The sequence below is a fragment of the Salvelinus alpinus genome, chromosome 7 (genome assembly GCF_045679555.1).
Source record: "Salvelinus alpinus chromosome 7, SLU_Salpinus.1, whole genome shotgun sequence".
Taxonomy (NCBI): Eukaryota; Metazoa; Chordata; class Actinopteri; order Salmoniformes; family Salmonidae; genus Salvelinus; species Salvelinus alpinus.
In genome coordinates this window covers 63,217,499-63,230,184 of record NC_092092.1, presented here as the reverse complement: position 1 = coordinate 63,230,184, position 12,686 = coordinate 63,217,499, and the positions used below count along the sequence as shown (strand labels likewise).

Sequence of the window (12,686 nt, the reverse complement as noted above, 5' to 3'; positions counted from 1 at the left end):
AGAGATAGCTGTCAGAGCAGCTCACAGATCACTGCACCTGTACATAGCCAATCTGGAAATAGCCCATCCAACTACCTCATCACCATATTGTTATTTATTTGATTTATTTTGCTCCTTTGCACCCCAGTACCACTATTTGCGTACTCATCTTCTGCACATCTATCACCCCAGTGTTTAATTTGCCATACTGTAATAATTTTGCCACTATGGCCTATTTATTGCCTTATCCTACCTCATTTGCACACACTGTATATAGACTTTCTCTATTGTATTATTGACTGTATGTTTGTTTATTCCATGTGTAACTCTGTGTTGTTGTTTGTGTCACACTGCTTTGCTTTATCTTGGCCAGGTCACAGTTGTAAATGAGAACTTGTTCTCAACTAGCTTACCTGGTTAAATAAAGGTGGAATAAAAAATAAAGCTGAAGGATATAGTGGCTGTCTTCTCTTTGGAATGGGGCAGATTGGTACGTTGCTGTGAAGGAACGTGTTAGTCTCCCTCTGTGCTGCACATGATTTTTGTTTCATAAACCTTTAAATATAGTATTTGTTTCCTTTATCCTTTATCCTTTATCATTGCTTTATCTTGGCCAGGTCGCAATTGTAAATGAGAACTTGTTCTCAACTTGCCTACCTGGTTAAATAAAGGTGAAATAAAATAAATAAAAGTATCCAGGATTTCCACACCTTGGGCAAATTCACGATTCCTGCCAGCTTCCATAATGCTAGAGACACACAAGTCCATACAGTGCCATCTGTTTCTAACATCTTGGGCTGGACAGAGTGTGTGAGAACATCTGGCATTCATAGAGAAGAGACGCTACAGCACAGATACAGGACTGTAAACCTGTTCAAGTCCTGAGGTGAGTGTCAAGTGTGCTCCCTCTCCGGCCTCTAGGTCACCAGGCTGCTCGTTATGGCGCACACCTGTCCCCATCGTTACGCGCACCTGCGCGTCAGACTCACCTGGACTCCATCCCTTCCCTGATTACCTTCCCTATATATGTCACTCCCTTTGGTTTCTTCCCCAGGTGTCATTGTTTCTGTTTCATGTCTGTGTGCTGTTAGTGTTTCTTGTTTTGTATCATGTTATTTTGTTAAAACACTCACTCCCTGAGCTTGCTTCCCGCCTCTCAGTGCACATTACAGTGAGAGACCTGTGACGCTGCTCATATAAGATCTCTGTTCATATAAGTCAGGTCATCTATAGCCTGTTGGATAGGGGAGGTGTGAAAAACTGTGTGTGGGAGGGTGATTGGCAGCGTGTGTGGGTGTTTGTGTATTCTGCGTGGAATGTATGGGTTGTAAGGTATAAGATGTCTGAGAACATGTGTGTCCGTCTGTCAGTCAGTGTGTACAATGCGTGCATAGGACGGAATTCACAGTTAAACAATACATCCATGTGCATGAATATAGTACAGCTGGGAGTGAGGTAAGATTCTATATTTGAACATACCTTATCTCCCTTGGGTCCCGCTGGTCCCTGGAGGAAGAGGAGAGATATAATGGTCAGACATGATAAATCAGTTATTATAAACCGCTTCTCATCTGTGTGTAATCAAGACCTTTCAACTTAATAAGACGACTCTGGGGTGATCTATCTCCAACCCTAATGTTCATATCTCCTTGATTCACTACTAGCAGCTAGTGGATGGCTTTCGATAAAACAGAATCCCACAAGGTGATTATATTGCCCCATATCCATGTCATTTACAGACATCCCCCTCGCCGTAAGTCACAGGGAGCAGGTTAATGGTTCAGTCTCTGAATGTGAGCAAGTATTAGAATGACCCAAGAGCTACGCAAACATTTAGCAACCTTCGCTAACGTTTGCCAATGGAGTAAAAAGCCTCTGGGAGTCCTGTCAAGAGGTTTCTGAGGTAATGAGAGATCAAATTCAAAGTGCAAGACATCCATTCTTCCATCTCTCCCTCAGAGAAAAACTTTTCATGTAATGAAATGAACTATGTTGTTCAGTATGGAGACCATTAGCTATTATGGCTAAATGGAAACATAGGGGTTGGCAGCCACAGCACACTGATTCTCTGCTCTGACTGAGCTAATGCTATGTGGTCATGCTGTGTGTGTTAGGGGAGGATTTGACTGGTTGACTGGTTGACTGATTGAGTAGTTCCCCTATGGATAGTGGACTCATAGATGAGCTAATCCTCGCTACGGGCCATCCTCTCACCCACCTCTCAGTTACACTGAACAATCGGATGACAAGTAGCACTGCGACAGTGAACATGGCTCATGACCGAACAACGACCACAAACCCACTGTGACGGACCGTACTGGAGAAACCCACTGTGACCGCACTGGAGAGCTGTAGGGGACATCTGCTAGTAATGTCCTCCAGGCTGAGTTGGGCTCCTCACTGTGTGTGTGTGTGTGTGTGTGTGTGTGTGTGTGTGTGTGTGTGTGTGTGTGTGTGTGTGTGTGTGTGTGTGTGTGTGTGTGTGTGTGTGTGTGTGTGTGTGTGTGTGTGTGTGTGTGTGTGTGTGTGTGTGTGTGTGAGAGAGAGAGAGAGAGAAAATGACCTGGAAGGATTCCTACTACCAAAGTTTCCTATTTCCAAGCTATACAGTAAATGCTCTGTCAAACAAACAACAGTAACCTGAAAACACCATCCAACCTGGAACTGAGTGAGTCATGTTCAGTCTGAAGCTACTTTTAAAGCCAAGAAGAAAAAGACATAACAATGATTTATTTTACTTTATAAGGACTGAATGTTAAGTTAAGGCTACCAAGCTTGCTAGGTCAGAACATACCTGACTGCAACCTCAATCAGCACTGAGGTGTGAAGTGAGAGGTGTCAAAGCCCTTGAGCCCAACAATGGCAGGAGAGTTTCACAGTCTACCCCACCCAAAGGCAGAGGCCTTTGAAGCACCCTCCCGCTGTTCAGAGGTCATTACAATACAGTATCCTCTGGATGTAAAAAATTAGAAGGCACGAAAAGAGTACAAAAATAAGTTCCTTATGGAAAACCAAGAAACGCTTTTGCTGACTATTATAAAAATGTGAGCATAAGCAACTTAATCTTCCACACAGACCATCCCCTGGCATGGAGCAGTGCTATTTTAACACGCTACCCCTCTGTTTGCGATGGGTGGAAACTCATAATATTAGACAACGAGGACTCTGAGTCAGCGAATGTAAACCTTTGTTTGTTTCAAACCAGGGTCTTTACTGACGCCTCTAGCACTGAAATGCAGTGCCTTAGACCGCTGTGCCACTCGGGAGCCCCATAATAATACACACAGGCACAAATGACCTGAGAACACAGCAGGAAAGGGTGGCCACAGCACTACTTTCCCCAAGTGATTTTCTCCACCCCTACCATGAAGCGAGTAAACGCAAGCGTTATACAAGGCAGCAGTGCAAACCTTAGCCAAGACCCACGGTCCCGTGTGGCTCAGTTGGTAGAGCATGGCGCTTGCAACGCCAGGGTTGTGGGTTCAATTCCCACGGGGGGACCAGGATGAATATGTATGAACTTTCCAATTTGTAAGTCGCTCTGGATAAGAGCGTCTGCTAAATGACTTAAATGTAAATGTAAATGTAAAGGACATCACCCTCAACCGCAGCCCCGACACCTCACACAGGAGCAACAGATCAACAGACACCCCGCCCAGACCAGCGAGACACTCTCCCAGACCTGCGGGACCCCCCCCACCCTACATCCAGACCACAGCACCACCAGCCACATCCACACCCGCACCCCAACCAATCAACACCTCCCCAAGTCAACCATGTACTAGTCAGTGGCGACCTAAATGCCTGAACTGGACAAGAACCTGACACCCACAGCACACAGGGGGACAAACACCTACCTGGAGGTGACAGCATTCCCTCCCCCATATGCCCCCCTTGGCACAACCACGACAACATCACCAACAAAAACGGGTCACAACTCCTGCAGCTCTGTCGCACGCTGGGTATGTACATAGTCAATGGTAGGCTTCGAGGGGACTCCTACGGTAGGTACACCTATAAGTCATCTCTTGGCAGTAGTACTGTAGACTACTTGATCACTGACCTCAACCCAGAGTCTCTCAGAGCGTTCACAGTCAGCCCACTGACACCCCTATCAGATCACAGCCCTAGGACCATGCCTCAGGACGACCTGGCATGATGACTCCTTGCTGTCCCCAGTCCACCTGGCCGTGCTGCTGCTCCAGTTTCAACTGTTCTGCCTGCGGCTATGGAACCCTGACCTGTTCACCGGACGTGCTACCTGACCCAGACCTGCTGTTTTCAACTCTCTAGAGACAGCAGGAGTGGTAGAGATACTCTTAATGATCGGCTATGAAAAGCCAACTGACATTTACTCCTGAGGTGCTGACTTGTTGCACCCTTCGACAACTACTGTGATTATTATTATTGGACCATTCTGGTCATTTATGAACATTTGAACATCTTGGCCATGTTCTGTTATAATCTCCACCCGGCACAGCCAGAAGAGGACTGGCCACCCCTCATAGCCTGGTTCCTCTCTAGGTTTCTTCCTAGGTTTTGGCCTTTCTAGGGAGTTTTCCTAGCCACCGTGCTTCTACACCTGCATTGCTTGCTGTTTGGGGTTTTAGGCTGGGTTTCTGTACAGCACTTTGAGATATCAGCTGATGTAAGAAGGGCTATATAAATACATTTGATTTGATTTGATCACAGCAAAATCACAGTCTACTTGAACAGAGCAATACTCAATCATGAGGCATCAAAGCCAAAGGAACTGAATAATATTAAGAAAGGCTATAGATGGAAGGAATGTTGTTTGGAAACCTACCAAAAAAGCAATTAGGCGACAACAAATTCAATCCCTTTAAGACAACTTCCTGGACAAAACATTTCACTGTAATAGTGAAGGTGTAAACTTGCAGTAGAAAACCTAAACTGTATTTGACCTCTCAGCTTCCCTATCAAATCTAAACATGTCAAACCGAAAACCGAAGAAAATGAACAACAATGACAAAGGGTTTGATGAAGAATGCAAAACCTAAGAAAGAAATTGAGAAACCCATCCAACCAAAAACTTAGAGATCCAGAAAACCTGAGCCTACACCTTCACTATGGTGAATCACTAAAACAATACAGAAATACACTACGGAAAGAGAAGGAACAGCACGTCAGAAATCAGCTCAATGTAATTGAAGAATCCATAGAATCTAACCACTTCTGGGAAAATTGGAAAACACTAATCAAACAACAACACGAAGAGTTATCTATCTAATACTGAGATGTATGCATAAATCACTTCTCCAATCTTTTTGGCCCTATAACAAAGAACAAAAAACAAAAACATATACAGTCATGATCAAATACAAATCTTAGAATCAACTATTAAAGACTACCAGAACCCACTGGATTCTCCAATTACATTGAATGAACTACAGGACAAAACACAAACCCTCCAACCCAAAAAAGCCTTGGTGTTGATGGTATCCTCAATGAAATGATCAAATATACAGACCACAAATTTCAATTGGCTATACTTACACTCTTTGACATCATCCTTAGCTCTGGCATCTTCCCCAATATTTGGAACTAAGGATTGACCACCCCTATCCACAAAAGTGGAGACAAATTTGACCCCAATAACTACCGTGGGATATGGGTCAACAGCAACTTTGGGAAAATCCTCTGCATTATTATATTATTATTAACAGCAGACTCGTACATTTCCTCAGTGAAAACAATGTACTGAGCAAATGTCAAATTGGCTTTTTACCAAATTACTGTATGACAGAACACATATTCACCCTCCACACCACAATTGACAAGCAAACAAACCAAAACAAAGGCAAAGCCTTCTCATGCTTTGTTGATTTCAAAAAAGCTTTTAACTCAATTTGGCATGAGGGTCTGCTATACAAATTGATGAAAGTGGTGTTGGGGGAAAAAACATACAACATTATGAATCCATGTACACATTTAAATTGGCAAAAAACACCCGCATTTCTTTCCCCAGTGCCGAGGGGTGAGACCCCCCAAGAGTCTGCAGCACCCGGCCTCACCCAAGAGTCTGCAGCACCCGGCCTCACCCAAGAGTCTGCAGCACCCAGAAAGGGGATAGAGTGAGGGGAGAACGGGGATAGAGTGGGGGGAGAGGGGGATAGAGTGGGGGGAGAGGGGGATAGAGTGGGGGGAGATGGGGGATAGAGTGGGGGGAGAGGGGGATAGTGGGGGGAGAAGAGGGATAGAGTGGGGGGAGAGGGGGATAGAGTGGGGGGAGAAGGGGGATAGAGTGAGGGGAGATGGGGATAGAGTGGGGGGAGAGGGGGATAGAGTGGGGGGAGAAAGGGGATAGAGTGAGGGGAGAAGAGGGATAGAGTGGGGGGAGAAGGGGAGAGAGAGAGAGAGAGAGAGAGGGAGAGAGAGAGGGTGGGTGGGTGGGTGGGAGGCAGGGAGGGAGGGAGGTAGATAAGGGGTATGGGGGAGATGGTAGGTTAAGCTCAGGGCAAAAAGCTGTGTGGGTCTCCAACGTCCTCACTCTACTTCTCCTTATTCTCCCTCTCTTTCTCTCTCTCCTCTCAAAATGTCTTGCCCTGGTGAACTTCTCTCTCTCCTCTCTAACTCCTTATCCTCCACCTATCCTTCATCTTTACCACCTCTCTCTCCTTCTCTCCTTCCTTTTATACAAATCATTAAAATATTATTTTCCTCAATTACTAAATTTCTCTTCATTCCTTCATTCCTCCACTCACATCCCTTTGTCCTTTCCCTCCTCCTCTGTCCTGTCCCTCCTCAGTCCTGTCCCTCCTCATCTGAGATGGCCCTTCAGTAAAAACACTGGAACAAGGGCTGTGTCACACCTGGTTGGCTTTAACAGCAGAGCTCTGGTGGCTGTGCCTTTGTAGGACAATCTCAGCTTGACGGCTTCTTTAACAAGAAACTACAGATTAATGATGTTTGGATGGAGTGCTATTCAAACAGCTATCAGTCCCCTGTAAGTGGTTTATGTTTCAGTGGATAAATGGGTCCTCTCTTAGCAGATGAGGCTGAGCAAGAGGCCCCGTCGTAATGACTTTTTTAAAGAGCCTCTGTTGAAAGGCATACAATCAAATCAAATCAAATGTATTTATATAGCCCTTCTTACATCAGCTGATATCTCAAAGTGCTGTACAGAAAGCCTAAAACCCCAAACAGCAAGCAATGCAGGTATAGAAGCACGGTGGCTAGGAAAAACTCCCTAGAAAGGCCAAAACCTAGGAAGAAACCTAGAGAGGAACCAGGCTATGAGGGGTGGCTAGTCCTCTTCTGGCTGTGCCGGGTGGAGATTATAACAGAACATGGCCAAGATGTTCAAATGTTCATAAATGACCAGCATGGTCCAATAATAATAATCACAGTAGTTGTCGAGTTTGCAGCAAGTCAGCACCTCAGGAGTAAATGTCAGTTTACATTGCCAATCATTAGCCGATCATTAAGAGTATCTCTACCGCTCCTGCTGTCTCTAGAGAGTTGAAAACAGCAGGTCTGGGTCAGGTAGCACGTCCGGTGAACAGGTCAGGGTTCCATAGCCGCAGGCAGAACAGTTGAAACTGGAGCAGCAGCACGGCCAGGTGGACTGGGGACAGCAAGGAGTCATCATGCCAGGTCGTCCTGAGGCATGGTCCTAGGCCTCAGGTCCTCCGAGAGAGAGAAAGAAAGAGAGAAAGAGAGAATTAGAGAGAGCATACTTAAATTCCCACAGGTCACCGGATAAGACAGGAGAAGTACTCCAGATGTAACAAACTGACCCTAGCCACCCGACACATAAACGACTGCAGCATAAATACTGGATGCTGAGACAGGAGGGGTCAGGAGACACTGTGGCCCCATCCGATGATACCCCCGGACAGGGCCAAACAGGAAGGATATAACCCCACCCACTTTGCCAAAGCACAGCCCCCACACCACTAGATGGATATCTTCAACCACCAACTTACCATCCTGAGACAAGGCCAAGTATAGCCCACAAAGATCTCCGCCACGGCACAACCGAAGGGTGGGCGCCAACCCAGACAGGAAGATCAATATCTCTCTCTCTCTCTCTCTCTCTCTCTCTCTCTCTCTCTCTCTCTCTCTCTCTCTCTCTCTCTCTCTCTCTCTCTCTGCTCTGCGTTGGTTCCTCCTCCCCACTTCCCATCTCCCTATCTCCGTGGTGAGTGTGTTGGGCAGTATGTTGGGCAGCGTGTTGGGCAGGGTGTTGGGCAGCGTGTTGGGCAGGGTGTTGGGCAGCGTGTTGGGCAGTGTGTTGGGCAGCGTGTTGGGCAGGGTGTTGGGCAGTATGTTGGGCAGCGTGTTGGGCAGGGTGTTGGGCAGCGTGTTGGGCAGGGGGGTTGGGCAGCATGTTGGGCGGGGGGTTGGACAGGGGGTTGGGCACTGTGTTGGGCAGGGGGTTGGGCAGCGTGTTGGGCAGGGGGTTGGGCACCGTGTTGGGCAGAGGGTTGGGCACCGTATTGGGCATCGTGTTGGGCAGCGTGTTGGGCAAGGTGTTGGGCAGAGGGTTGGGCAGCGTGTTGGACAGGGGGTTGGGCACCGTGTTGGGCAGCATGTTGGGCAGGGGGTTGGGCACCGTGTTGGGCAGCATGTTGGGCAGGGGGTTGGGCAGCGTGTTGGGCAGAGGGTTGGGCACCGTGTTGGGCAGAGGGTTGGGCAGGGGGTTGGGCAGCATGTTGGGCAGAGGGTTGGGCACCGTGTTGGGCAGCATGTTGGACAGAGGGTTGGACAGGGGGTTGGGCAGCATGTTGGGCAGGGGGTTGGGCACCGTGTTGGGCAGAGGGTTGGGCACCGTGTTGGGCATCGTGTTGGGCAAGGTGTTGGACAGGGGGTTGGGCACCGTGTTGGGCCGGGGGGTTGGGCAGCATGTTGGGCGGGGGGTTGGACAGGGGGTTGGGCAGCATATTAGGCAGGGAGTTGGGCAGCGTGTTGGGCAGGGGGTTGGACAGGGTGTTGGGCAGCATGTTGGGCAGGGGGTTGGGCACCGTGTTGGGCAGAGGGTTGGGCACCGTGTTGGGCATCGTGTTGGGCAGCGTGTTGGGAAAGGTGTTGGGCAGGGGGTTGGGCAGCGTGTTGGACAGGGGGTTGGGCACCGTGTTGGGCAGGGGGTTGGGCAGAGTGTTGGACAGGGGGTTGGGCACCGTGTTGGGCAGGGGGTTGGGCAGCATGTTGGGCGGGGGGTTGGACAGCGTGTTGGGCATCGTGTTGGGCAGCGTGTTGGGCACTGTGTTGGGCAGGGGGTTGGGCAGCATGTTGGGCAAGGGGTTGGGCACCGTGTTGGACAGGGGGTTGGGCACTGTGTTGGGCAGGGGGTTGGGCAGCATGTTGGGCAGGGGGTTGGGCAGCGTGTTGGGCAGGGGGTTGGGCAGCGTGTTGGGCAGGGGGTTGGACAGGGGGTTGGGCAGCAAGTTGGGCAGAGAGTTGGGCACCGTGTTGGGCATCGTGTTGGGCAGCGTGTTGGGCATTGTGTTGGGCGGCGTGTTGGGCAGGGTGTTGGGCAAGGGGTTGGGCAGTGCATCTCCAGGGACTGGCTGAGCCTAGGGCTGGAGTGAATGGGGGTTTCAGTGCTCCGTTCTCAGGTAGGTCTTAAGAGGCTGAAACAACTTTTGGATGGGTAACAGGATGGTTACTGATGGTGACCTCACCAACTCACTATGGCTAGATTTCCCAACTGGGACAATACATAGCAATTGATGACGAGCAGGAATGTTTCACCTGGCTTACAGATTCCAAGATGAACCTGGTTCACACAGACTTAAATACATGTGCATAGAACTGTGTGGAATTTACCATTGTTTTCCCAATCCCAACACCAAGACAACCACAGCAGGAATGAGACAGTGTACCTGACTTCCTTTAGGACCGGGGAGACCCTATGAAGAGGAGAGAGAGTCACAGAGTTCAAATCAATAAAATAGTACAATGAGAGCACATTTCATTCATCTATCAAATAGATACTCACTGGTTTGCCATCCATGCCAAGCGGGCCCTACAGAGAGAGAGAGAGAGGGAGGGAGAGAAAAAAATTAATTACATATTAACCCATGTGTTTTGAGCAGTGATTGTTCCATGCAGAGATTCATTAAAGAACAACCAATAAAATGAGTCAACGGCTGCTGGAAAATCTCACTGATGACTTCGATAAAGTAAAGGACGACACTGTTTCTGTTAGGCAAACAAACAATGACGTCACCCCTCTAGTACAACATGAAACAGCCTGGAGGTATGGTGATTTATGGGGCTTGTATCCTCTCTGTGTATCTGTGTATGTCTTGTATACAACGCACACATACACACAGATTCGGGCGGATGTGTTTTCTCTGCCCAGACCAGACCAAACATCTGTAACAGAGGTAGGTAAATAAACTGACGTCCTAGACAAATAGATCAAAATAACTGTAAATAACAAACGGTTAGAAAACCCAATATGTATCAGGAGGGAGCCAAAGGAGACGGAGGAAACACATTATATATCCTGCCTGTTTGGTTGGTGTGTGTGTGTGTGTGTGTGTGTGCATACAGTCTGTATCATTGCAGAAAGCATCACTTCATATAGTCTGTATCACTGTAGAGAGCAGGACTGAGGGGACTGAGCACGCACCCCTGAGGGGCCCCTATGTTGAGGATCAGCGTGGCAGATGTGTTGTTGCCTACCCTTACCACCTGGGGGCGGCCCGTCAGGAAGTCCAGGATCCAGTTGCAGAGGGAGGTGTTTAGTCCCAGGGTCCTTGTTGTGTTGAACGCTGAGCTGTAGTCAATGAACAGCATTCTCACATTCTTGTCCAGGTGGGAAAGGGCAGTGTGGAGTGTGATTGAGATTGTGTCATCTGTGGATCTGTTGTGGCAGTATGCGAATTGGAGTGGGTCTAGCGTATCCTGGATGATGCTGTTGATGTGAGCCATGACCAGCCTTTCAAAGCACTTCATGACTACCAATGTGAGTGCTACGGGGCGGTAATCATTTAGGCAGGTTACCTTCGCTTCCTTGGGCACACGGACTATGGTGGTCTGCTTGAAACATGTAGGTATTACAGACTCTGTCAGGGAGAGGTTGAAAATGTCAGTGAAGACACTTGCCAGTTGATCCGCGCATGCTTTGAGTACACGTCCTGGTAATCCGTCTGGCCCCGCGGCTTTGTGAATGTTGACCTGTTTAAAGGTCTTGCTTACATCCTGCTGCCGAGACCGTTATCACACAGTAGTTAGGAACAGCTGGTGATCTCATGCATGCTTCAGTGTTGCTTGCCTCGAAGCGAGCATAAAAGACATTTAGCTCATCTAGTCAGCTCGTGGCTGGTTTCCCTTTGTATTCCGTAAAAATGTTCAAGCCCTGCCACATCCGACGAGTGTCAGAGCCGATGTAGTAGGATTCAATCTTATTCCTGTATTGACGCTTTGCCTGTTTGATGGTTCTTCTGAGAGCTTATGCGAGATTTCTTATAAGCGTCCGGATTAGTGTCCCGCTCCTTGAAAACTGCAGCTCTAGCCTTTAGCTCGATGCGGATGTTGCCAGTAATCCATGGCTTCTGGTTGGGATATGTACGTATGGTCACTGTGGGGAAGACGTCGTCAATGCACTTATTGATGAAGCCGATGACTGAGGTGGTATACTCCTCAATGCCATTGGATGAATCCCGGAACATATTCCAGTCTGTGCTAGCAAAACAGTCCTGTAGCTTAGCATCCGCGTTATCTGACCACATCCGTATTGAGCGAGTCACTGGTACTTCCTGCTTTAGTTTTTGCTTGTAAGCAGGAATCAGGAGGAGAATTATGGTCAGATTTGCCAAATGGAAGGTGAGAGAGAGCTTTGTATGCGTCTCTGTGTGTGGAGTAAAGGTGGTCTAGAGTTTTTTTCCCCTCTGGTTGCACATGTGACATGCTGGTAGAAATGAGCTAGAATGGATTTAAGTTTGCCTGCATTAAAGTCTCCTGCTTATGGCCTTATACAGCTAGTTGAGTGCGGTCTTAGCTGTTAATGACAAATAGACACATACCCCCGCCCCTCGTCATACCAGACGTAGCTTCCCTGTCCTGCCAATGCATGGAAAATCCCACCAGCTCTATATTATCCGTGTCGTCGTTCAGCCACGACTCAGTGAAACATATGATATTACAGTTTTTAATGTCCCGTTGGTAGAATAGTCTTGATTGTATATCATCCATTTTGTTTTCTAATGATTGCACTTTGACCAATAGAACGGATGGTAGTGGAGGTTTACTCACTCGCCTATGAATTCTCAGAAGGCAGCCTGACCTCCGCCCCCTTTTCCTCTGTCTTTTCTTCACGCAATCACAGGGATTTACATTTACATTTACATTTAAGTCATTTAGCTGACGCTCTTATCCAGAGCGACTTACAATTTGGAAAGTTCATACATATTCATCCTGGTCCCCCCGTGGGGAATGAACCCACAACCCTGGCGTTGCAAGCGCCATGCTCTACCAACTGAGCCACACGGGACCGATTTGGGCTCGTTCCCGAAAAAGCAGTACAGTATATCCTTTGCGTCGTACTCGTTAAAAAAAAAGATTTGTCCAGTTCGAGGTGAGTAATCGCTGTTCTGATGTCCAGAAGTTATTTTCAGTCATAAGAGATGGTAGCAACAACGTGAAAAAACTAACAAAATAACACAGTTGGTTAGGAGCCCGTAAAACAGCAGCCATCCCCTCCGGCTCCATTCTCTCATACAGTCAGTATGTGA

At 48.0% G+C, this 12,686-nt stretch overlaps 1 protein-coding gene and 1 non-coding gene across 2 annotated transcripts in view; one reads left to right on the top strand and one right to left on the bottom strand.

Annotated features, from left to right (window-relative positions):
• LOC139581456 (collagen alpha-1(XXIII) chain-like) overlaps positions 1-12,686 on the bottom strand; it is a 255,802-nt gene that overhangs the window by 49,179 nt on the left and 193,937 nt on the right. Inside the window, exons 6-8 of the mRNA XM_071411243.1 lie at positions 9,944-9,970; positions 9,828-9,854; positions 1,459-1,485 (exon numbers count right to left, since the gene is read on the bottom strand). Of these exons, the coding sequence (XP_071267344.1) occupies positions 1,459-1,485; positions 9,828-9,854; positions 9,944-9,970 (81 nt within the window). The remainder of the gene's footprint in view (positions 1-1,458; positions 1,486-9,827; positions 9,855-9,943; positions 9,971-12,686) is intronic.
• trnaa-ugc (transfer RNA alanine (anticodon UGC)) lies at positions 3,406-3,482 on the top strand. Its single transcript has one exon. It is a non-coding gene; the product is annotated as a tRNA-Ala (tRNA).